Source organism: Chiloscyllium plagiosum, unplaced genomic scaffold (genome assembly GCF_037043375.1).
Source record: "Chiloscyllium plagiosum isolate Xiang-an unplaced genomic scaffold, Cpla_swu_hap1 HiC_scaffold_7, whole genome shotgun sequence".
Classification (NCBI taxonomy): Eukaryota; Metazoa; Chordata; class Chondrichthyes; order Orectolobiformes; family Hemiscylliidae; genus Chiloscyllium; species Chiloscyllium plagiosum.
The window spans coordinates 36,832,824-36,859,518 of NW_028270145.1; the positions used below are offsets into that span (position 1 = coordinate 36,832,824).

The window sequence follows — 26,695 nt, forward strand, 5'->3', positions numbered from 1 at the left end:
ACAAGATTCATAGAGTTGTTATTAGCGAAGATGGCTGTAGGTTACAAGAAGATATTGATGGGTTAGTCAGATGGATAGACCAGTGGCAGTTGGAATTTAACCCCGACAAGTGGAGATGATGCACTTTGGAAGAAGAAACAAGATGAGGGAATGTTTAATGAATGGCAGGACACTGGGTTGTTTTGAGGATGAAGGGATCAGAGGATAATTATTCACAGATCCCTGAAGTTGGCAGAGCATGTGAATAGGATAGTTAAGAAGGCATATGGGACACTTGCTTTCATCAGTTATGGCACAGAGTATAAGAGCAAGGAGACAATGTTGGAGCTGTGTAGAGCATTGGTTAGGCCATAGCTGAAGTATTATATGCAGTTCTGGTCACCTCACGACAGGAAGGATGTGATAACGCTCGAAGAGCTACAGAGGAGATTCATCAGGATGTTGTATGGGTTGGAGAAATTGAGCTACTGTGGAGAGATTAGATATGCTTGGATTGTTTTCCTTAGAGCAGAGAAGACTGAGGGGAGACATGATTGAGGTGTATAAGATTATGAGGGGTATGGACATGGTGAATAATGAGAAACTATTCCCCTTAGTGGAGGGGTCAATCATGAGAGGGTGTGGTTTTAGGATAAGGGGCAGGATATTCACAGGGGATTTGGGATACAGCTTTTCACTCAACGGGTGATGGGAATCTGGAATGCACTGCCTGGGAAGGTAGTGGTGGCTGGAAACCTTACCTCTAAAAATATTTGGATGAGTACTTCAAATATCATAACATTCAAGGAAATGGGGCAAATGCTGGAAATTCGGATTAGTACAGTTTTAGTGGTAGTCATGTTGGTGCAGACACAATGGGCCGAAGGGCTTTTTCTGTGCTGCATAAATCTATAATTATGATCGATACCGACGTGGTTGTATCAGTAATTGCAGAACCAGTTTTTAATAAAATACGTTCTAGACTTCTGTTCTTAACATTGCGTAAGATTTCAGCTAGGCTGAGAACCTATACCAGGGGATCTTTAGACAATGAGGGTACAACATTGGTTACGGTCTCTTGAAAGCAACTGGTTGAGTTACCAGTGCGAGTAGCAAAAGGCTCAGGCCCAAGCTTGATGGGACAAAACTGGTAGCGAGAAATTCACCTAGATTGCTTAACATTTTTCAGTTAGAAAATGGCTGTTTGAGTGACATTCTAATTAACTACCCAGACGTCTTCCAGAATGATTTAGGAACTATTAGTGGAGCCAAGGTCACCTTGCATATTTACCAGGAACCAATTTATCAATTCTCCAAGGCCCATTCAGTGCCATTTGCTTCATTGGCAAAAGTACCAGCAGAAATCAGAAGGTTGGAAAGTGAAGGAATCATCAAACCAGTCCAATTCGCAGAATGGGAAGCACCAATCATACCGACTTTTAAAGTCTGATGGATCAGTTCACATTTGTGGGGATTTTAAAACAAATTATAAATCATTTTTCACAGTTGGATAAATATTCAATCCCTCGGCAGGGGGATGCTGTCCTTCACGAAGCTGGGCATGAGTCATGCTTACTTGCAATTGCATTTACACCAAGATTCCCAGGCATATGCTACAATTAATACTCATCAGGGCTATATCAATATACGAGACTGTCATCTGGGGTATTGTCAGCCTGTGAAATGTTTCAGCAGGTGATTGAGAACATCTTGCAAGGTCTATCTCAGGCCAACATTTACCTCAATGATGTCCTGTTAACAGAGAGAACTCATTGGGAACACTTAGAGAACTTGGATATAGGTGATCAGGCTTCCACATCTGTTCAGGAACTAAAGTCAATTCTTGGGCTGGTAAATTACTCTGGAAAGTTCATACGTAACCTGGCGTCTTTGCATCAACTCCTAAAAAAGAATCAGCCTTAAATGGTCACACAGACAGCCCCTGGTTTTCAATGAAGTAAAGAAACATCTACCATCCTCGAAGGTGTTGGCGCACTATGATCCCAAGAAAGATATGATGTTGACAAGTGATGCCTCCCTGTATGACATCAGGATCATATTAGCTCATAGATGACCTAATGGAAAGGAACACCCAAGAATTTAAGCATCCAAGACTTTGGCTGATGCAAAGCGTAAACATGCTCAGATAGAAAAAGAGGATTGGTGGTTATATTTGGATTCACAAAGTTTCATCAATACCTTTACAAATGAAAATTTGTGATAATCATCGACTACAAAACTCTACTTGGTTGCTTAAAGAGTACAAAGCAACGCCACCCATAGCTTCGGGCCACATTCAGTGGTGGGCTCTAATACTAAGCGCTTATAATTATATGTCAGAACATCAGCAAGGCAGCCAAATAGCAAATTCAGATGCATTGAGCTGTCTCCCATTAGCAGGAGGTGGTGTCCAATGGAACAGTCTGTAAGGATAGTAAATTTTCTAGACATGGTCCCAATCACAGATGACAATATCAGACTTTGGAACAGAACGATCCAGTCCTTTTAAAACTAAAACAACTGGTATTAATGGGGGAGCACCAATGGGCAGTCACCACTGAAACTTTTTGGATGCAGGCAGACCAGCTCACAGTAGAGGATGTCATAACGTTATGGGGAGTAAGATGCTTGTCCCGAGCAAACTTTGCTGTCAGGTTCTGGCTGAACTTCACTAGAGCCATCCAGGAGTCTCCAACATGAAGATGTTGGAGAGAACTTACGTCTGGTGGCCAGACTTGGATGCAGACATAGCTGTGTTGGTAGGGAAATGCCCAAGGTGCCAACAAGGACAAAAAGTACCATAAGCAGCTCCCCCACACTCGTGGGAACGGCTGGGTAAACATTGGACTCGGTTGCATGTTGTCTGTGTCGGTCCTTTCATGGGTTCGATGTTCTTTGTCAGTATAGACGCGCACTCAAAGTGGCTGGATGTGCATAGAATTCTTTCAACAAACACGGGGACAACGATAGAAAAACTATCCTACATCATACATCATCCAATCAACCAACAAAAATCATCCAATAGCCTGGCAGAAAGAAGAGTCCAAACTTTGATGGATGGCTTGAAGAAACAGCCTACAGCCTCACTAGATACCACAATGTCATGATTCCTATTTGACTATAGGACCACCCAACATGCATAATTGTTAGAAGTCGCCACACCAGGTTAAGTCTGATCTTCCCGGACAGGCCAGGGGGAGGCATCAGGAACTTCTATACTGGACACAAGATTTTGCCATGTGACCAAGACAGTTTGATACAGGAGATGACGTTTGTTGCAAGAATAATGGAAATGGCCCCACAATGGTCAGAGGCATGAACGACACAAGGTTAGGCCCAGTAACATATAAAGGTGAAATGGTCCTGAAAAAGCATGTGGACCATATGAAAATCACAAATTTGCAAATAGTGCAGGTGCAAAATATGCCCAGCCCAGCCAAACATTCGGAAATGCTGCTGAAATGCGTGGACTCACCATTTCCATCAGAGATGGAAATGACAAAAGTAGCTACCTCTATGCTTTTGCCACCAGAACAGTGAAAATCTACCAAGGCTCTCCTAACGCAAGAGGTGAGCTCCTGTGCATTACACGCTGCCCATATCAGATGCTGAGTCAGAGGAACCTGACCTGGCACTAAATCACCCCAGGATGCTCACCAAGAAAAAGGACTGGCCGATGTCTGTGGAATCAGAAGAGAGGGGATGTAGTGACTATAATGAGCTCAGCCAGCTGGACTTCACATATAAATTCACTACAGGATTACATTTACAGCCCCAAGCAATAAGCCCTGGCTAACATACAGAGTGAGTGGCAGAGATATTGACACTCTGATGCCTGACTCTGAATGAGACTAAGACAAGGACTTTTCATATATAAATAAAGGGTGACTTGGTGTTCGAATACTGTCCACTGCGGAGTTATTTCAGAAGGCATATGGAATACTTGTATTTTATACCTCAACTAATAATGGCAGGAGCAAGGAGGTTATGCCGGACCAGCTTAAAAGGCTGGCTAAGCAACAAGTAGAACATTGAAAGCAGTTCTGCTCACTACCTTACAGGAAGGATGTGACTGTACAAGAAAGCTTACAAATGGATTTACTAGGTTGTTGCCTGGGCTGGAGGGTCTGAGTTGTGAGGATATATTAGGTAAGTTAACATTGTTTTCTTTGAGCACTAAAGGTTGAGGAGAGGCCTGATAGAGGTGAATAAGATTGAGGTGAACAAGAGTGGACAGGATTGCAATTTCCCCAACAGCAGATGAGTCTGTAACTAAATAGCATAGATTTAAGGTAAGAGGTAGAAGGCTAAGGGGAGGGTTGAGAAGAAACCTTTTGATTTACAATAGGGATCTGAAGCACATTGTCTAAAAGGGCAGTTGTTCAGAAACTCTTGTAATATTTAAGCTGTATTTATATATTCACTTCAATTTCTATTGTGGCCAGGACTAGAACTGGAAAGCAGGATTAGCATTGTCAGTTCAATGGTATGGACACCTGTCTTATAAATATCTATGAGTCCATAATTGCTGGGGACATTATTGAGACTGAAAGCTGATAAATCCCAACAGCCTGATAACCTATACCCCCGAGCATTAAAGGAGGTGGCTACGGAAATACTGGATGCATTGATTGTCATCATCTTAAATTCTGTATGTTCTGAAGCAAACACAATATATCGGAAGGTGGCAAATTAACCCCAATGAATTTTTTTAAAAAGAAGTTGGAAGGGAGAAAACTGGGAATTACGGACTAGTGAGTCTAACATTAGAAGTAGGGTAAATGCTGGTGTCTGTTATAAAAGATGTGACAACAGGGCATCGGGAAAATACTGATTGGTTAACACAAATTCAACTTTGATTAATGAAATGGAAATCACGTTTGACATATCTATTGAAACTTTTTGAAAATGTAACCTGTAAAATAGATAAAGGGAGAACCAGTGAATATAGTGTATTTGGATTTTCAGAAAGGTTTTGATAAAGTCCCACATAAGAGTTTAGTATGCAGGATCAAAGTCAATGGGTTGCTAGCAATATACTGTAAGGGAATGAGAATTGGTTTGACAAACAAGAAACAGAGTAGGAAAAAATCAGTCTTTGAGAGTAGAAGGTGAGAGTGAGAGAGCAGGGATCAGTGCTTGGGCCCCAGCTATTTACAACATCAACAATTTGGAAATATGGAGCCAAATGTAAATTTCTAAATTTGTGGATGACACAAAACTAGATGGGATTGTAATCAGTGAGAAGAATGTAAAGAGGCTTCAAGGTGATTTAGACAAGTAGATTAAATGGACAAATACATGCCAGATACAGTACAATAAGTGTGAAGGTGTCTGCTTTGGTAGGAAAAACAGAACGTAGAATATCATTGAAGTAGTAATACATCGTGACATGTCATGACATCGTGACATGTAAAATGAGGCTTGGGTGTCCTTGCACAGAGGTCACTGAAAGCCAGAATACAAAAACAGCAAGCAGTTAGCAAGGCAAATGATCGTTCAATGCAAGCAAGTTTCAGTACGGGAGCACAGTTTTGGTCTCCTTATCCAAGTACAAATTACTTGCTATAGACAGAATGCAGCAAAGATTCACTGGACTGATTCTGAGGATTCTGGATTAGTGGTGCTGGAAGAGCACAGCCGTTCAGGCAACATCCGAGGAGCAGTAAAATCGATGTTTCGGGCAAAAGCCCTTCATCAGGAATAAAGGCAGAGAGCCTGAAGGGTGGAGAGATAAGCTAGAGGAGGGTGGTTGTGGGGAGAAAGTAGCATAGAGTACAATAGTTGAGTGGGGGAGGGGATGAGGGTGATAGGTCAGGGAGGATGGTGGACTGGATAGGTGACAAAGAAGATAGGCAGATAGGACAAATCATGGGGACAGTGCTGAGCTGGAAGTTTGGAACTACAGTGAGGTGGGGGAAGGGGAAATGAGAAAACTGGTGAAGTCCACATTGATGCCCTGGGGTTGAAGAATTCCGAGGCGGAAGATGAGGCGTTCTTCCTCCAGGCGTCTGGTGGTGAGGGAGCGGCGGTGAAGGAGACCCAGAACCTCCATGTCCTCGACAGAGTGGGAGGGGGGGAGTTGAAATGTTGGGCCACAAGACGGTGTGGTTGATTGGTGTGGGTGTCCTGGAGATGTTCCCTCAAGCGCTCTGTGAGGAGGCATCCAGGCTCCCCAACGTAGAGGAGACCGCATCGGGAGCAACGGATACAATAAATGATATTGGTGGATGTGCAGGTAAAACTTTGATGGATGTGGAAGGCTCCTTTAGGGCCTTGGATAGAGGTGAGGGAGGAGGTATGGGCGCAGGTTTTACAATTCCTGCGGTGGCAGGGGAAGGTGCCAGGATGGGAGGGTTGGTTGTAGGGGGGCGTGGACCTGACCAGGTAGTCACGGAGGGAACGGTCTTTGCGGAAGGCGGAAAGGGGTGGGGAGGGAAATATATCCCTGGTGGTGGGGTCTTTTTCGAGGTGGCGGAAATGTCGGCGGATGATTTGGTTTATGCGAAGGTTGGTAGGGTGGAAGGTGAGCACCAGGGGTGTTTTGTCCTTGTTACGGTTGGAGGGGTGGGGTCTGAGGGTGGAGGTGCGGGACCTGGATGAGATGCGTTGGAGGGCATCTTTAACCACGTGGGAAGGGAAATTGCGGTCTCTAAAGAAGGAGGCCATCTGGTGTATTCTGTGGTGGAACTGGTCCTCCTGGGAGCAGATGCGGCAGAGGCGGAGGAGCTGGGAATACGGGATGGCATTTTTGCAAGAGGTAGAGTGGGAAGAGGTGAAATCTAGGTAGCTGTGGGAGTCGGTGGGTTTGTAAAAAATGCCGGTGTCAAGTCGGTCGTCATTAATGGAGATGGAGAGGTCCAGGAAGGGGAGAGAGGTGTCAGAGATGGTCCAGGTAAATTTAAGGTCAGAGTGGAATATGTTGGTGAAGTTGATGAATTGCTCAACCGCCTCGTGGGAGCACGAGGTGGTGCCAATGCAGTCATCAATGTAGCGGAGGAAGAGGTGGGGATTGGTGCCGGTGTAATTACGGAAGATCGACTGTTCTACGTAGCCAACAAAGAGACAGGCATAGCTGGGGCCCATATGGATGCCCATGGCTACCCCTTTGGTCTGGAGAGAGTGGGAGGATTCGAAAGAGAAATTGTTAAGGGTGAGGACCAGTTCGGCCAAACGAATGAGAGTGTCGGTGGAAGGGTACTGTTGGGGACGTCGGGAGAGGAAAAACGAAGGGCTTGGAGGTCCTGGTCATGGCGGATGGAGGTGTAGAGGGATTGGATATCCATGGTGAAGATGAGGCGTTGGGGGCCGGGGAAATGGAAGTCTTGGAGGAGGTGGAGGGCGTGGGTGGTGTCTCGAACATGTGTGGGGAGTTCCTGGACTAGGGGGGATAGGACAGTGTCGAGGTAGGTAGAAATGAGTTCAGTGGGGCAGGAGCATGCTGAGACAATGGGCCGGCCAGGGTGGTCAGGCTTGTGGATCTTGGGAAGGAGGTAGAACCTGGCAGTGCGGGGCTCCCGGACTATGAGGTTGGAAGCTGTGGGTGGGAGGTCTCCTGAGGTGATGAGGTTCTGTATGGTCTGGGAGATAACGGTTTGGTGATGGGGGGTGGGGTCATGGTTGAGGGGGCGGTAGGAAGAGGTGTCCTCGAGTTGGCGTTTGACTTCAGCGGTGTAGAGGTCAGTGCGCCAGACTACCGCTGCGCCCCCTTTATCTGCTGGCTTGATGGTGAGGTCAGGATTGGAGCAGAGGGATTGGAGGGCTGCACGTTGTGAGGGTGAGAGATTCTGAGGATGGCAGGTTTGTCATGGTACGGAAAGACTGAATCACTTGGGCCTGTCTTTACTACAAGAATAAGAGGGGATTTCTGGACAAACTGGATGCAGGGATGATCTTTCTCCTGGTAGAAGATCCAGTACAAGGAGTTCAAAATCTCAGGATACATGGTAAGGCATGTTGGACTGAGAGGAGCAGGGAGGTAAAATTCTGAATTTGGCGGAATTCCCTCCACAGAAGGCTATGGAGGTGAAGTCACTAAACATATTTAACAGAGAGATTTCTAGAGGCTAAGGTCAGGTGTATGAAAAGAGAGCAGGAACATGGCATTCAGATACAGTACTAGATATGATCATGTTGAATGGCTTAATGGGCTTAAATGGGCCAAATCGCCATATGTAAATCCTTTAATCAGCCACACTGTTCTTTTAGTACTCTGACAGGAGGCTGGAAGAACACAGCAAGCCAGGCAGCATCAGAAGGTGGAGAAGTCGACATTTCGGGTATAACCCTTCTTCAGGACTGGAGGGTGGGTGCGGGGGGCACTGCAGATAAAGGGGGAGGTGGAGCTAAGGTGGTGAAATGGGGAAAGGTGAAGACAGGAAGACAGTACGATCTGGTTGGTCATTGGGAGGAATGAATCCAGTTGGTGGCAGGGAGCAGTGGAAGGGAGGGGCAGGGAGAGGGGCTGGAAAGGGTGTCCGGGTATGGGGAGGGAGTTTATTTGACAGGCAGGAGGTTGGAAGAACAAAGCAAGCCACTTTGGATTTCAGCATTTGCAGTTTTTTTGTCTCTAACACTGTTCTTTTATACAGTTATGTAAATGCCTGTAGAAGACACCTGGATTCCTCTGATGTTAGCCACCAGTCTCTTCTCATTTTTATTGTTCAGTTCATAGAGTCATCTCTAATCTTTATATATTTTAACCTGTTTCTCACTTTTCTGCTTCGCCTTACTATCTATAACTTTTGACACTCAGAAAACACGAGCTTTGCTTTTATCTTTTAACCTCGTGGGAACATACCTCAACTGTACTATGCCTAATTGATCTCCTCTTTAACACAGCCCAGTCTTTCACTATAAACAGTGCAATATTTAAATTTCAACAATGTGATGCATAGAATTGAAATATCAGCTTAAGATGCCACAATTTAGTATGAAGTCATTAGCTCACTATGGTTGTGTATGTAAAGATCAGTTTCCTCCAATACTTCATGATTGTGTGAAATCTGAAAGAATGGCTATACCAAACCAATGGACATGAGCAGTGACTTGCTAGGCATTTTTGGGCCAATCTGTTCTATAATTTAAAAACAATATTAAGGCATTTGTCATTTTTCTCGAGTCTTACCATTATCAGTTCCCTCTGGTTACCAAGGCCAAAGGTCTTGTTTCCAAACCTCTAAGATAGATTTGGATTTGCGCTAGGTTAAACACTGGCCTTTCAATTCTGGAATTTGGATCAAATCTAGCCCAAAATGACAACATTAAAATCTCCTCTGTCTGATGGCTCCAACAGTCTGATACAAAATGAGCTTAGCAGTCACAATGTAGATCCTCGAGGCCTTGCTTTGGCACAAGCCAACAATCTGTTGGCAAGGACAAAGGACATTAAACTGTCACTGTTATTTCATGGTTCATACTGATGAATCTCAATTTCACATATAAACATATTCTACTTAAGAGGTGCTTAATACTGACAATAAGGTTAGACCATAAACTCTTAAATGCCTTGAGACTTTTTATTCAGAGAGCTTATGGCAACATGAATGCCTGTCAAGCACTGTGACACCACTCTACTTTCCTACGTACCCAGACTGCAGCTGCAAACTCACTCCATTACAGTTTGCTGTGCACATCAGTAGAACCCAGTTCTTTTCGGGTTTTCATCCATATTTTGACTTTCACTTTTGTTTCATTAATCTGGTTCTCTTCCAAAGTCTGCAGATTCGGAAGAAGTAATGCAAGAGTACTCAATAGAGTCCATATTCCCAAGCAAGACAGACTTTGAATGAACTGAATAAATTATACACTTGCAAAATAGCATGGGTATTCAGTGGCACAAAGTCAAAGTTGAAGGAACACTAGGACAAATGACTGTTAAAACGTTATGGGCCTCAATTGTTCCCAGTACATCTGTTGGTCCAGTTCAATTGTGCAAGTGACTTCACCAGGTCAGACACTGGAAATTATATTGTATGACGAAGCCAAGTGCAGCTGGCACATGAACAAAATTGAAGTAGTTGTGGAATGGTTTCCCAGAATTTATTCAACCTCCACAGGGGCAGGTTGTAGTGCCAGCATGCATACATCATCTGGTCATGAAATGGTGAACTGCTTTTCAATTCTACAACACTCTGCCTCCCATTATCCAGAATCTGTATATTTCCTTTATATAGGGTGAGACCTGTGTAATCCGAAGATGCCAACAACTGTGATCAGAAAAGAAACTGCTGATTTTGGAAGACCTGTGTAAAATCCAGGAAAATTTAGGAATTTTCATTGATCCACATGCAAAATTAACTACAGAATTTCAGGCCTGCTACAGCTCATGAACCTTGTTAAAATTACATTGTTTTGATCAATGCTACTGGCAGTACCAAAAGAAAGTGGGTGGTTAATGACGAAATTAGATAAGTTACATAATTCTGTCCTACACTACGAAACTTTCCCTGAAGATATTGTTCAATAAACAGAACAAAATGTTCTGTTTTTGGAAGAGACACTCACCTTGTTTCATCATGCGGATCCCTCCATCCTGCATCTTTTCCCACAGTCCATAACACTGACTTCCCTTCTCACACAAGACAGTGCCGTTGTCCCGGTTAATACGTTCCTCACTAATGCCCTGAGGCTCAGAGCGGGAATATGAATCTCTAAAGGCACAAAGCCGCTCACCACTCTGGGCACCTAGGAAAGTAAATAAAAATTAAGACAATGTTATAAGTTAAGATCAAACTGAGGCAAACATTCTCAGAAAGACTGCTTAAATTTCATGTGGTAACATCTATGTTACTAAATTCCAGGCAAAGGGATTCAAATAGCTAAGAACAGTCAATGCCCTACTGTTCACAGGACTATGTGCATTCATGGGTAGATAATTTTAAAACAAACTTGGATGATTTGTTTTCTTGTAATTGTACATTATGAATTCCTTGAAAATGAATCATTTTCAATGCACAGCACTTTTATGTTTGCATAATTTAGATAATTCTTAATGTTATCATTGCATTCAAGAACAAACAACACACAAAATATGAGGGAGATGTAAGGATACCATCTAAAATACCTTTCATCTCTTTCCTCTCCCATGCTGCCCCACCTCTGACCCCATCCCCATAAAAAGTAAAAAGGAAGCACAGATATTTCAGAACAAAGGGAAGTCAAATGGGGAATTTGAAATGTGGAAATGGAGCGTAGTTCATCATGAATTTCTGCTTCCCTTTCCTCAAATTCTACTCTACTCATTATGTGTTATCAAGCCATATCATGAAATGTACTTGTCATTCCTGAAAAAAGTGACAAACAAACATGACTGCTTTTCATTTGCATGTATTAGGTTTCATGACACATATCACCATTCATCTTTTCCCGTCACAATCACCAGCCCAAAAACATCCACTCGAAATGAATTTGTGGACAAGCATGCAGGAGGACACTCAGCACACAGTAAAGATAAAAGGTACAGTCATATTGCCTTACCAGATCAGGCAGCTGCTCTCTCATTAGAGAGACACACAACACTTTGGTAGTGGTTTAACCCAAGGGTCACCATGCCTAGGTGAGGGGAGAGGTTGAGAAGGAGAATTGCAGGAATTGAACCCATGCTGTTGGCATCACTCCACAACACAAAGCCTTCCGACCAACTGTATTAAATCAACCCGCTCGCAACACAGTATGATTAAGCAAGAATAAACATGAGTCACACAAGCAGTATGTGGCTGACCAGTCAATGAGCATCTGGTGCCCCTTGAGAGAACAGCTTAGGGATCCAGATTTCTTGTGCTGTTTTTAAAAGAAGGATGTCTCGAGTATTAATGTTATGCTATGGGATCATATCACAAAGTGTGTTCAAAGACAGTTGAGTGGAGGAGCCCAGTACCTCCATCTGCAACACCAAAGTGGATGACTTCACAGTATTGCAGTCAAACCAGCATGTGGCAATGCCAAGGATACATGCAGCAGAGGCCTGAAGAATTGTTTGTCCTGCTGCTGATACTCAAAATGCTAAGATCTGAAGTGTTAGATTAGACTCTAGGCAACGAGACCAAGACGGAGGCAAGTTTTGGATTAGACTTCACTGATTTCTTAGAATAGTCTAGAAGTACAGTGAGAAATTTTTTTTACAATGGTTGCCTTCTAATGGTGCCATCTTAGGTACAAGTACCTAGATACAAATCTTGGGATACAAAAAAAAGGAAAAGTAGTAGCATTACTTACAGAGTCTAAAAAATAACTTAGAAATAAGAAAGTTATAACATAGTCCAGTAAAGAATTTCAAATAGCAGCAGCTGAGCACCGTCTGACCGCCCATGCCAGACCCCAGTTCAACAATGGTCCTTCTCTGCACCAAGCCTCCCAGTCCGCTCCACACAGGCATTCAGTTGCACCAAGATAAGTTGCACTGCTCCAGGACTTGCTCCCCCTTGCGCTGCTCCAGGACTGCGAGAAGGATAGAAAAAGAACAGGCAAAGCAAAGGAGCTCCACGTGGAATGTCCTACTCTGCCGCCTACTCTACTACTACATTGGCTCATTCTGGATCTGTGGTCATGAGGATGGATATAACTTCACAGAGGTCAGATTCCATCACCAAGTCATTCTTTACATGACTTGGTGTTTTGTGATTTTCAACTTTATTTACACATGAATATTGTAGTCTTTGACTTTAGTACTGCCTCATTCAGAGTCAGCTACCAGAGTGTCAACCAGGTTTGGAAATGTGTTGCTGGAAAAGCGCAGCAGGTCAGGCAGCATCCAGGGAACAGGAGAATCGACGTTTCGGGCATAAGCCCTTCTTTGAAGAAGGGCTTATGCCCGAAACGTCGATTCTCCTGTTCCCTGGATGCTGCCTGACCTGCTGCGCTTTTCCAGCAACACATTTCCAGCTCTGATCTCCAGCATCTGCAGACCTCACTTTCTCCTGTCAACCAGGTTTCTCTGATTGGACCAAATTAACAACCTCAATCAAGGAATTCCTATTGTATGACGTCCAGTTAGTTGACCTCGTTCCAATCACTACAAGGCTGCATTATCCAATATTCATGGTGCGACAAGAATAGAGAAATTGCAGCGTCCTACGGCACTACATCCAGCTCCCCCAAAGATGTTAAATACATGTGATTAAGACTGCCAACTTCCACTTCTGTGCTATTCTTCACCTTCACCCTTGCATGAGCTCATCTGTTATTGAAAACTTTATTTGTAACCTCTAACATTCACTGACGGAGACAGAGTAGGTAGTGTCCAGGCTTCTCAGCCCAGGGCTCATTCATTCATCGGCTTTTTCATTTTTTTTCCTTTAACTTCCTTTTTTTCCTAAGATTTTAAAGTGTTTTCTTAAAAAGAAAACTTACCTTGGAGCAACTGAAAGCTGGAGCAGACTCAGCTGGAGGCATGGAACAATGCAGAGTGGCCAAGGGCCAGAGCAAAGCAGGATGGAGGCATGCAGCGGAGTGGTTGAGGACTGAAGGGAAGTGGGCTGGAGGCATCGAGCACTGCAGAGCATCTGAGCGCCAGACAGGAGTGGGCTGAAGGCATGGAGCAGGCTGAGCTGCAGACTTTGAGGAGAGTGGAGCAGGCTGGGTGGCACAGAACAGAATGGAGACAGGTGTTGACTGGGGACTAGTGCGGGCAGTCAGCGGCTTACGAAGCCAGTCAGACCATGTGTGGGAACCCCTGCGCTGATCTACTGCAGTGTAATGTTTATCTGTAATCTGTTTATCTAATTGTAAGGCTTATCCTTTTAACTGTATGCCTTATTTTCTAACTTACAGTATGAATCACTGTAAGGTTATGTAACATTTTGCTTCTTTATTTCTCTTTTCATAAGATTGTACCTAAGAACTTTGTATCTAAGGTGGCACCATGAGGGGCAACTTTGCAAACTTTTCACTGTACTCCTGTACTTGAGTATACTGACAATAAAACCTAATTCTAATAAAACCAAGAACCTATATAGTAACACGATTTGGTACACATTCAGCACATTGTCTGTGTAAGGGCTTGTATGCTCTTGCTCGTCATTGTCTTTCTTCTTCAAAATTTTAAAGCAGTTACTTCGCACCGTATGCTCATGCTGTAATGTTCCTCTTTCTACTTGTATCTTCCTACTGTGTCTGCACATGATTTTTTGACATCTTTGTATACATTTATGCTGGATGTAATTTTGCTGCCTTTGTGTGATCATCATAAATCAATTCAATACAATGAAGCACAGAGTCTCATAAAAATCGTCAAACAAAAATGGTTGGACAGAACTGATTGGGTCTGCCAATGAAATATCAGTAAGATTTTCTCAAATACATTAAAATACATTTTTACACCAAAATGAAGTATAACTATTTCATACTTGCTAATGTGATGCATTGCTGATTCTGATGCATAAGAATCTGTGAACCTTTACAGGCCTGAGCAAAATTATTACAATAAAATACGACTCTTCACTGCCGACTGAATAATTAGGGATAGGGAATAAATGTTGGCCTAGCCAGTGACACTCACATCATGGATATGGCGAATAGCTAAGGTCTTTTACCCAGTCATGGGGAACAGGTTTTAAGGTGAGAGGGGATAAATTTAACAGACACCTGAGGGGTAGATTTTTCACACAGAGGGTGGTTCACGTATCGAACAAGCTGCCAGAAAAGTGGTAGCGGCAGGTACAAATATAGAACTTAAAAGGTATCTGGATGGGTACATGAATAAGAAGAGCTGAGATGGGTTTGGCAAATGGAACGAGATCAGTTTAGGATATCTGGTCGGCATAGTCGAGTTGGACCGAAGGGTCTGTTTCCATGCTGTAAATTTCTATAACTCCATGCTGAAACTCTCGAAGTTTATTCTGAAAGGAGCTTTCTCTTAAAAACTTTTACAATTGATGTGCCAATATAGTGGCATGCAATGTCAATCAAAGAATACTAAAGAAAATGTAGGAGAAAATTACTGATGCTGGAATTTGTGCTGAAAACAACCAATGTGTTCTCTCTCCATGGATGCTGTCTGAATGCTGTGATCTCTAGCATTGGTTGTTTTCAATACTAAAGAAAAGATTAGAGTTCAATCACTGCCTGGTGAGATTCTGAGCCAAATAAAACAATGCCTGAATTTCTATTATTGCTCAGTATCTCAGTCAGGCTAATAGTTAAATCACTACAAATGTCCACAATATAGAATATAGAACAGTTCAACACAATACAGGCCCTTTGGCCCATGATGTTGTGCCGAGGATTTATATTAATCTAAGATCCACTTAACCTACACACCCCTCAATTTACTGCCATCCATGTCCAGCAGTTGCTTAAATGTCCCTAATGTCTCTGACTCTACTACCATCGCTGGCACTGCATTCCATGCACAAACCACTCTCTGCATAAAGAACCTACTCTGACATCTCCCCTATACCTTCCTCCAATCACTTTAAAATTATGACCCCTTGAAAGCCATTTCTGCCCTGGGGAAAGGTCTCTGGCTATCTACTCTAACCATCCATGACTACCTGGTCAGGTCCACGCACCCCCCAACAACCCACCCTCCCCTCCTGGCACCTTCCCTTGTCACCGCAGGGACTGCAAAACCTACGCCCACATCTCCCCTCTCACCTCCATCCAAGGTCCCAAAGGAGCCTTGCATATCCATCAAAGTTTCATCTGCACATCCACAACTGTCATTTATTGTATCCGTTACTCCCGATGCGGTCTCCTTTACATTGGGGAGACTGGACGCCTGCTCGCAGAGCACTTTAGGGAACATCTCTGGGACACCCGCACCAAGCAACCCCACCGTCCCGTGACCGAACATTTCAACTCCCCCTCCCACTCTGCCAAGGACATGCAGGTCCTGGGCCTCCTCCACCGCCACTCCCTCACCACCCGACACCTGGATGAAGAATGCGTCATCTTCTGCCTCGGAACACTTCAACCCCAGGGCATCAATGTGGACTTCACCAGGTTCCTCATTTCCCCTCCCCCCACCTCACCTCAGTTCCAATCTGCCAGCTCAGCACCATCCTTATGGCTATCCTACCTGCCAATCTTCCTTCCCACCTATCCGCTCCACCCTCCTCTCCAACCTATCACCTTCATCCCCACCTCCATCCACCTATTGTACTCTTAGCTACCTTCTCCCAAGCCCTAGCCCGCTCCTATTTATCTCTCCACCCCCAAGGCTCCCTGCCACATTCCTGGTGAAAGGTTTTTGCCCAAAACATTGATTTTCCTGCTCTGCGGATGCTGCCTGACCTGCTGTGCTTTTCTAGCACCACTCTAATCTAGACTGTGCCTGTCATTACCTCTGTTAAGTCACCTGTCTTCCTCCTTTTCTCCAGTGTGAAAAGCCCTAACTCACTCAACCTCTCTTCACAAGACAAGCCCTTCCATCCACGCAGCATCCTGGTAAATCTCCTCTGCACCCTCTCTAAAGCATCTACACCCTTCGTATAATGAGGCAACCAGAACTGGACACAATATTCCAAATGTGGTCGAACCAGGGTTTTGTAGAGCTACAGCAAAACCTCGCGACTTTAAACTCAACACGCCCTTGTTCAACACATTTTCAGTCCAACTCGGATGGAAACATTTCTGGATTGAGTATTGCGGAATGAAATGAGCCTAATTGTTTGTGGATGGTTCTTGAATAAGTTGCTGGGGTTAGGGAGTATGTAAACTAACGGTAGATGTTCCCATTCCAATTCCTAGCTGTAACTGTTCAGAAACGATCAAGAAAGGAAAAGGAAAGTGGAGTGGCAATATCACTTAAGAAAAGGCATTGTAGTATTGGAAAATAGAGGATTTCCTTCAAAGTATTAGGGCAGAATCCACTTCAGTAAATGAGCAGAAAAAAGGTATGATCTCACTCCTGGGGTAATCTACAATCTTCCAAATAGAGGAGGCGAGGTAGAGGACATCTGCCTGGAAATCACAAAGGTATGCAAGAACTTGAGGACATGATCTAAAATTATCCCATTTGCTATTTGCATCTAGTAAAGGGAAAGGAGGGGGGCAAATCTCTGAAATGTGTACAGAAGAACACCCTTGTTCAACGTATTTTCAGTCCTTATCAGATGGACGCATTCTGGGATGGGGGATGGTGTGCGCGTGTGTGTGTGTGTGTGTGTGTGTGTGTGTGTGTGTAGGGGGGGAGCTCTTGGATAAGTTGCCAAGTGTTGATACCTTATCTATAAGTTTCTCAAGATCGCGGAGGTGGAGATTGTGGAAAGCTTTGCCATAGTCTTCAAATATTCCCTACATTCAAAGTGAGATGTGAGAAGTCTGAAGGTGACAGATGGGATACCTTTACACAAGAATGGATGAATCCATTCTAATTATGTATAAATTGGATGATTTAACATCAGTGGTGGGTACGATTTTAGAAACAATAAACAGAGCTAAATAAAACAAACAACCACAAAGGTTGGAGCTGATTAAGGAGAGCTAACACAGATTTTTATTAGGCAAATCATGCTGGACTAATCTAATAGAATGTTTTGCAGAAGCAACAGAGAAGGTTGACGAAGGGAATGCAATGGGTGAGTTTAGATGCCTTCTTAAATCCATGTGACAAATAAAGAGACTGATTAACAAACTCAGGAATCAAGTAATAGGAGGGTTAATGATAGATTAGACAAATTGGCCTACTCGTGGAATATGGAAGTTGCTGGGTAGTTTACTGCCTGTTCCGAGTTGCCCTTGAGAAGATGGTGGTGAGCTACCCTTTTTATCCAACGCAGTGCACATGCTACGGGTTGACTCACAATGCTATTAGGAAGGGAATTCCAGGATTTTGATCGAGGGTCAGTGAAAGAATGGCAACATATTTCCAAGTCAGGGTGGTGGGATGTTGGAAGGGAACTTCTAAGTGATGGTGCTTCTATGTATCAACTGTCCAAGTACCTCCAGGTGGACATGGTCTTGGGTTTGAAAGATGTTGTCTAAGGATCTTTGGTGAATTTCTGCAATGCATGTTGTAGATAGAAAACACTACTGCTATTGAGTGTTAGTGGAAGAGCGAGTAGATATCTGTGGATGTAGTGTCAATCAAGCAGGCTGCTTTGTCCTGGACAGTGTCAAGTTTCTTTAGTGTTGTTGGAGCTACATCCATCAGGTATTCCATCACACTCTGGACTTGGTCCTTATGGGTGAAACACAGGGTTTGGGGACTCATTGCAGAATTCCAAGCTTCTGACCTACTTTTGTAGCCACTGTGTTTATGTGGCAAGTCCAGTTAAGTTTCTAGTGATTGCTTAACTAGTCAATAAGGGTAACTAGTCAGTAAGGGTCATAGTTAAATTGTCTTTCAGTAGTGATGATCATTGCCTGGCATTTGTAAGGCGTGGATGTTACTTGCCACTTGTCTGATATTGTCCAAATCTTGTTGCATATAAACATGGACTGTTCAGAACTGGAGGAGTCACGAATGGTGCTGAACATTGTGCAATCATTGGCAAACATCCCTATTTCTTATGATGGGGGGAAGGTTGTTGGTGAAGCAGCTGAAGGTGGGCCTAGAACATTACTTTCAGGAACTCCTAGATTAGATTAGATTCCCTACAGTATGGAAACAGGCCCTTCGGCCGAACAAGTCCATAATGACCCTCCAAAGAGTAACTCACCCAGACCCATTCCCTCTGACTAAAGTACCTAACACTATGGGCAATTTAGCATGGCCAATTCACATGACCTGCACATCTTTGGACTGTGGGAGGAAACCGGAGCATCGGAGGAAACCCACGCAGACACGGAGAGAATGTGCAAACTCCATACAGACAGTCACCCGAGGCTGGAATCAAACTCAGGTCCCTGGCGCTGTGTGGCACAGTGCTAACCACTGAGCCACCGTGCCACCTCCTGCAGAGATGTCGTGGAGCCAAAATGACTGATCAACAATCACAGCAACCTTGCTACGTGCAAGGTATGATTCCAACCAGTGGAGAGGCACAACAGGTCAAGCAACACCCGAGGAGCAGGGGAATCGATGTTTCGGGCATAAGCTCTTCATCAGGAATGCCCGAATGGCGATTCGCCTGCTCCTCGGATGCTGTCTGACCTGCTGTGCTTTTCTAGCACCACATTCTCGACTCTGATCCCCAGCACTTTCCTCACTTTCTCCAACCAGTGCAGAGTTTGCCCATGATGACCGTTGATTCCAGTTTTGCTAAGGCCTCCTTGATGCCACTCGATTCAATGTGTCAAGGGCTGTCACTCTCACTTCACCTCTGGAATTCAGCCCTTTTGTCCATGTTTGAACCAAGGTTATAATGAGGTCAGGAGCTGATTGATCCTGGTGAAACCCAAACTGGATATCCATGAGCAGGTGCTGCTTGATAGCACGACTGAAGACACCTTCCATCACTTCACTGATGATCAAGAGTAGCCTGATGAGGCTGTAATTGGCTGGGTTGGATTTGTCTTATTTTTTGTACAGGACTCACCTGGGCAATTTTTCACATTGTTGGATTGATGCCAGTGCTGTTGCTGTACTGGAATAGCTTCCCTAGGGAAGCTGCATGTTCTGCAGCACAAATCTTCAGTACTATTACTGGAAAGCAGTCAGGGCCCATGGCTATGCACTATCCAGTGCCTCCAACAGTTTCTTTATACTATATGGAGTGAATTGAACTGGCTGCTGGGGACCACTGTAGGAAGCTACTATGGATCATCCACTTGACACTTCTGGCTGAAGATTGCAGCAAATGCTTCAGCCTTTTCTTTGCACTGATGTGTTGAGCTCTTCAAACATTGAGGATGAGGACATTTGTGGAGCCTCCTACTCGAATGAATTGTTTTACTGTCCACCACCATTTACAACTTGATCTGGCAGGATTGCAGAGCTTAGATCTGATCCACTTTTTGAGGAATTGCTTAGTTCTATCACTTACTATTCATGCTGTTTGACATACAAGTAGTCCTGAAGAAGGGCTTATGCCCGAAACGTTGATTCTCCTGTTCCCTGGATGCTGCCTGACCTGCTGCACTTTTCCAGCAACACATTTCCAACTCTGATCTCCAGCATCTGCAGACCTCACTTTCTCCCCATACAAGTAGTCCTGTTTGGTAGCTTCACCAGGTTGACACCTCATTTTTACATATGCCTGGTGCTGCTTCTAGCATTCCCTCCTGCACCCAGGCGGCACTTGCACTAGTCAGGTCCAGCAAGTTCTCATAGTGGCGAGGGCACCAGTGGAGGTTAGATGGCACTGAAGACTTTCGTTCTATTGGCAGCACGGCATAGGGATTCATGCCTGGCCACCAGGCCAAGGTCTGTGGTAGAGCACTTAACAAGAAGGACCATGAAATGGAATACTTTTTCTTTGTTTCTTTATTCTTCTGCCTTTATATTCTATGTTTTGGTTTATTTTTCTGTGTTTTAAGACAGCACTAGAGAGTGCTGACACTATACAATGCTTTTCACTGAATTTTGTGACAAAATACATGTGACAATAAATAAATTAAATCAAATCAAATCAAATCAACTAACAAAAACCAGTTGCTTTGTATAGATTTGGTTTTCATTTGAACAAATTTGATTAGGATGGGGGTTGGGAAGGGAAAAGCAGGCAATCATTCAAATTTTACTTGAAACAAAAATACTTCACATTCAAATTAAAGGTGTGTGCGCGCACATGTGCAGATGAATATCACTTGCATTTCTTCCTATGAGGCTGTCAACGACATTACAATGAAGGGGTTTTGCTCAGTCTGAATAACTGGAACACACTCAACCCCTAATATCCAGATGCTGCAGCTGGCTACATCGGAATAAATTAATTGAACTGCACAGATAAACAGCAGAGGGTTCCAATTTGCCATTGAACCAATATCATTTCTGTGGCACGACAGAAGAAATGTCTGCAACCTTCAGCTCATAACCACTTCAATCTTGTTAGTTAGTCCTTCCAATCAATCACAGAAAATTTAAATACCTTTTCAAAAGTTACCAACCTCCACAATCATTGGAACACTACATAAAATTAGTATTTATGTGCAGGCAAGAAACAGTTATTGCCATAAGTCGTCAAACATCACAACCTTTTTATACAGCAAACAGTTTTAGGTGATGATAGAATGGCTGTAGAAGCTGGCAACTTTTAACAGGTGCTGGAATAGGACCGCTAACAGGATTTCAAGTTTTCAGACTGAAGTCATCCTTGATAATCATGTCACCCGTGTTATGTGCTTCTTTCATTAATATCCTTACTAAATAAAGGTACTACCATTGATATAAAGTGACATAGAAATAACTCCAACCAATGTCTGCCACTCAGCTTCATTCGAACAGATTCCAAGTATTATTCTTCCGATCTGAGATCCTCCATTACTATCATAGTGATCTCCGTTACAAGTCCACTTCTTTTTCCTTCTCATCTGTCCTTCTTAAATGGTGAATATCTTTGAATATTCAGTTCCTAGTGCTGTTCACCATACAGCCATGTTTTGATAATGGCAATTAGATCACACCCTATTTATCTCTATTTGTACTTTTAGTCAGCTAACTTTTGTGATAGGTAAATATGAACTTGTCCATTTTAGCAGAAAGAACAGAAAAGTAGTAGCCTACTGAAGTGGAGAAAGATTGAAGAATTCCGTAATATAAAGGGATTGGGATGTCCATGAATCACGAGAGTACTTGAATTATAAAGTCAGCATGCAGGTACAGCAAGTGATTACTAAGACAAATGGAATGAAGTCACTTATTGCTAAGGGAATGGAATACAAAGATAAGGATTTTTTTTGGTCCAGCTCTACAGTGCACTGATGAGACCATATCCAGAGAATCGTGCGTAGCTTTGGTCTCTTAATTTGAAAGATTTAACTTTCAAGCAGTTCAGAGAAGGCTCACTCAACTCATTCCTGGGACGAAGGACTTAATTAATGAAAAAAGGGTAAACTGGTTAGGCCAATACCCACTAGCATTTAAAAGAATGCGAGGTGATCTCACTGAACAAAAAGATTTTTAGGTGGTTCGATTAGATGAATACCCAGAGAATACTTTCTCTTGTGGGGAGGCCAAAACTAAAGATATGGTTTTAAGAATAAGCGAACTTCCTTTGAAGACAGTGACAGGAGAATTCTTTCTCCGAGTCATTAATCTGTAGAATTTCCTTCACCGGATGACAGGGGAGGATGGGGTCTTTAAATCTGTTCAAGGCTGAGTTAGATAGTATTTTGAGAGAAGGGGTCACACGTTATGGATTGCAGACAAGGAAGTGGAGATGGGACTACAACCAGATCAACCATGATTTTATTAAATGGTGTAGCAGGCGAGAACAGCCCTCTATGGTCTCCTGTTTCGATGTTCCACGTTCATATCTAACTTCTCACACAGCCAGCACATTGTGGACAAGATTCTTTGTCCCAAATTAAACTATTGGAGTTGAAATCCGTTCTTCAGATGCAGCTCCAGCTCAGCTCCAGGCCCAGGTCAATATTAGCACATTCCTATTTGACACTGAAAGGCGCCAATGACTCAACGATAATACAGACTGAAGGGAAGTCATAGGCTGGAAGTTTCCTCAGCACAGAAACCTAGCAGAATATTGGGTATTTATACATTCCATGAAATAAGGTATCTTCTTCATTTAGTTATCAAATCCCCTCCTCCGTGCATTGGCCCCTTGCAAATCAGGTTTATTCTAACTGCACAGCCTCCCTACCTCACCAAGAATACTGGAAAGCAAGAGTGAATGCATCCCTACAAATTAAGCAGTCTCACTACTGTTAATTCTACCTTGTAGTAGTACTACAAAAAGCAGCTTACAAGTTCCTCGTGTTCAGTACGACAAACATGCAGGTACAAAATGAAATTGGCTGCAAGATCCCAGTTTCAAAAAAACCATCAAGCAGGTATAATTCACCCTTTTGCACCTATGATGGGAAGAGAAAAATCAGCCAAACTCTTGACACTTCTGCTGGTAAGCAGATGTCTGGATATCAGATGAGAACAGAACTAACTCAGCTACACTACAAATAAGACACAGTCTGCTACTCGTAATTACTAATCGAGAGTACTGTCGAGAGTACTAATCCCATAATGAAGCAAGTAGCTTTGTGTACATTACTCTTCCCAAATAGTAATAGCTAAGATTGGGAGGGCAAGTTCTGACCCACAACATCAGCACAACTTAAAAAGTCTGATTATACATAATTAAAAGGTGCTTTGATTGATTGAAACACAGTATTAAATAAAGCTACTAAACAGGATTTTTATGCTATTTTAAGTAAATAGCACCAACAATAGAGTCCATGAAACTTCTCAGTTCCAAACATTTCTTTGTGAAATTTGCAACAGCAAGCCTGACGAGTAATTATATTTATTTTTAATCTTCAAATTTGAAAATCCTACACTGACTCCATTTTCATGGATCATCCTCCTATATTAACAAGTCTGCTTATCTCAGGAGAGGATGGGAGGAATGAGCAAAACAAAAGCAAAGGTTTTGACTAGAATGTTTCAGGGGCTTTAACACAGATTTAATACAAAGTAGATTCTTATGTTGATACACCAGTCCAATTTGCTTTGAGCTCACATGCCTTCAAGCAGTGTTCAAAGTGTGAGAAAGACCATTAATTTAGTCAGTTTAGTATGGAAATTTAATTTGGTACAGTGTCATAATCTGAAAATCTGTACATCCTAACACACTTTCTGTTTTGCTTTTTTCCTCCTTGTTTTTTCATAAGTCTCCCTTTCCAAAAGTGCACCTTCTTGTTTGTATACAGTTCCGCCAAAGCTGCAGTCCTTCAGTTGCTACATCCGTCTGTTAATTTTACAAGTGGAATTTGATAACAATGTTATTAAAGCTGAACCTGATTTTTCTTTCCTCTCTCGTCCAAAGCCCTCAGTTCACTCCAAATGCATGCAATTGCACAATTTTACAGTGTGCTGATGGATAGCAGCAAAATGCACACTACGTGAACACACATAAAGGGAGGTCTTCTTTAACATTGCACTTGCATTCCAGTGAAACCTCGCTTCATAGAAAATTGCTGAAAATAAATTATGGGGTGTATGGGAAAAGTGCAGTTAGGGACTGACCAGCAACAAGTATCACTCACGATCGCTCAAAAATCAACCAAAATTCTAACACAAAGTATAGCTCAGCCTGAATGAAGGTATAATTCAATCTTATCAATGAAACAAAAGTAACTTTAACACTGTACATTAAAAAAAATTAACACAGGGACAGATGGTCATCATGGTGCATTATTCCTAAGCGAGGTACATCTCTCCTTACGCTCAAAACGCTTTATAATATCTAGCTTCTCTTCCAGTGTTATAGCCTTTCTTCTGTGTTCACCACCCATAATGTTATCATCAAGACGCTTACTGCTAACATTCTTGTCATAATTGGATACAGCACTGGCTCAAAGGTAGAAGACAGAAGAGAGTGAAGGAGGGTTGTTTTTCAGACTGGAGGCCTGTGACCAGTGGTGCGCCACAAGGATCGGTGCTGGGTCCACTGCTTTTCGTCATTCATATAAATGATTTGGATGTGAACATAGCAGGTATAGTTAGTAAGTTTGCAGGTGCCACCAAAATTGAAGGTGTAGTTGACAGCGAAGAAGGTTATCTCAGAGTACAATGGGATCTTGAACAGTTGGGCCAATGGGACGAGAAGTGACAGAATGGAGTTTAATTTAGATAAATGTGAGATGCTGCATTTTGCAAAGGCAAATCAGGGCAGGACTTATACATTTAATGGTAAGGAATGCAGGTTCATAGTTCCTTGAAAGTAGAGTCGCAGGTAGATAGGATAGTGAAGAAGGTGTTTGGTATGCTTTCCTTTACTGGTCACAGCATTGAGAGGTCATGTTGCGGCTGTACAGGACATTGGTTCTGCCACTTTTGGAATATGGTGTGCAATTTACAAAGCTGCTGTCAGGATTGGAGAGCTTGAGTTATGGGGAGAGGCTGAATAGACTGGGGCTGTTTTCCCTGGAGTGTTGGTGGCTGAGGGGTGACCTTATAGAGGTTTATAAAATCATGGGGGGCATGGATAGGGTAAATAGTCAAGGTCTTTTCCCAGAGTGGCAGAGTCCAGAACTAGAGGGCATAGGTTTAGGGTGAGAGGGGAAACATTTAAAAGGGACCTAAGGTGCAACTTTTTCACGCAGAGGGTGGTGCGTGTATGTAATGAGCTGCCAGAGGATGTGGTGGAAGCTGGTACAACTACAACATTTAAAAGGCATCTGGATGGTCTATGAATAGGAAGGGTTTAGAGGGATATGGGCCAAGTGCTGTAAAATGGGACTAGATTAGATTGGGATATGTGGTGGACATAGGCGAGTTCGATCGAAGGGCCTGTTTCTGTGCTGTACATCTCTATGATCCTATGACCATGCCCCTCCATTTTTTTTATAAAAGGGATAATCTAGGAGTAGTGTACCTTTCACACTGCTCAATGTATCACTCTCAGAAAGCTGCTCCCTGTACAGTACCTTTCTCAGAAGGCTGCTCTGTCAGCAGCTGACACCGGCACATGTACAGAACTATACAAAGACCAGCAATGGCATTGGCACATGCAGAGAACAAAATGCACAAAACGATCACCGCTGGAATTGCGTTATTGCGAACACTGTTAAGCATTCTCGAAAATACTGTTACTTAATTCCATAGTGATGTTATAAGCAAATTGCGCTGCCAGAATATGCGTTACCAAGAACTACTTGTACACGCATTCACTCTTTCCAGCAAAGATTGTAAACATTATCAAGTTTCACTCCCACTGCTCACTTCCTCTACTGAGCTCAGGTAACTTTGTTGCAAACTGGCTCGCATGGCTCAGTGCCTTGTTACGTGATGCATATAGCTGCAAAGTAATCAAGAATCTTCTTTTTTCACTTGCTGTGGTACTTGCCCACCATATTGGTGGATGATCCATGAAAAATAGAGTCAGCAAACAATGTTGGATTTTAAATTTTTGAAGATTTAAAATGAGTGGAAATATTCATCAGGTTTGCTATTACAAACTTAACATGGAAATGTTTGGAACTGAGAAGTTTAATGTACTTTATTGTTGGTGTAGCTATTTCAAGATCTTGTTAAATGACTTTATTTAATACTGTGTTTCAATCAATCTATGCACCTTTTAATTATGTATAATCGGACTTAAGTTGTGCTGATGTTGTGGGTCAGAACTTGTCAGATAAGCAGACATTGGCACCAACTAGCTCCTTGTTCCAGTGGCCATTCTTCACATGGCAGGCAATGAACCATGAGACATGACACAACTGACTTTAGATGAATCTTTGTTCGAAGTCTATCTTCAGCAGAAGCCACTGGGAATGTAAAGACCACAATAAGACCAAAAGGCATAAGAACAAATGTCAACCATTCAGCTCATCATGTCTGCTCCACCACCAAAACAGATCATGGCTGATTTGGTAATTGTCAGCTTTTCTCTCCTCCCTTTTCCCAATGACGTTCCATTTTCCTGTTGATTAAAAATCTTACAATCTCAGACATGAATATATATATAATGCGCCAGCCTCTACACCTTTCAGTGGTAAAGAACTGCACAGATTCACTGCACTCTGAGAAGAAAAAAATTCCTCATCTCTACCTCCAATAGACGAGCCCTTACTCTCTAACAATTATTCTAACAGCATTAAACAAATAAAGAGATAATACTGTATATCAGATATAATACATTGTAGCCTAAACAAGTGGAACAAGAACCAATGGTCTGACATTGACCACGGTAGATGCTGGGAATATAGCATGAAGCAA

The 26,695-nt window shown here is 42.9% G+C and overlaps 1 protein-coding gene across 2 annotated transcripts in view; it reads right to left on the minus strand.

The window, feature by feature from the left end:
* The window catches only part of bmpr2b (bone morphogenetic protein receptor type 2b), a 324,336-nt gene that overhangs the window by 174,710 nt on the left and 122,931 nt on the right, over positions 1-26,695 (minus strand). For both annotated transcript variants that reach the window (XM_087988933.1, XM_087988932.1), the window contains exon 2: positions 10,486-10,665. In XM_087988933.1, the coding sequence (XP_087845059.1) occupies positions 10,486-10,665 (180 nt within the window). The remainder of the gene's footprint in view (positions 1-10,485; positions 10,666-26,695) is intronic.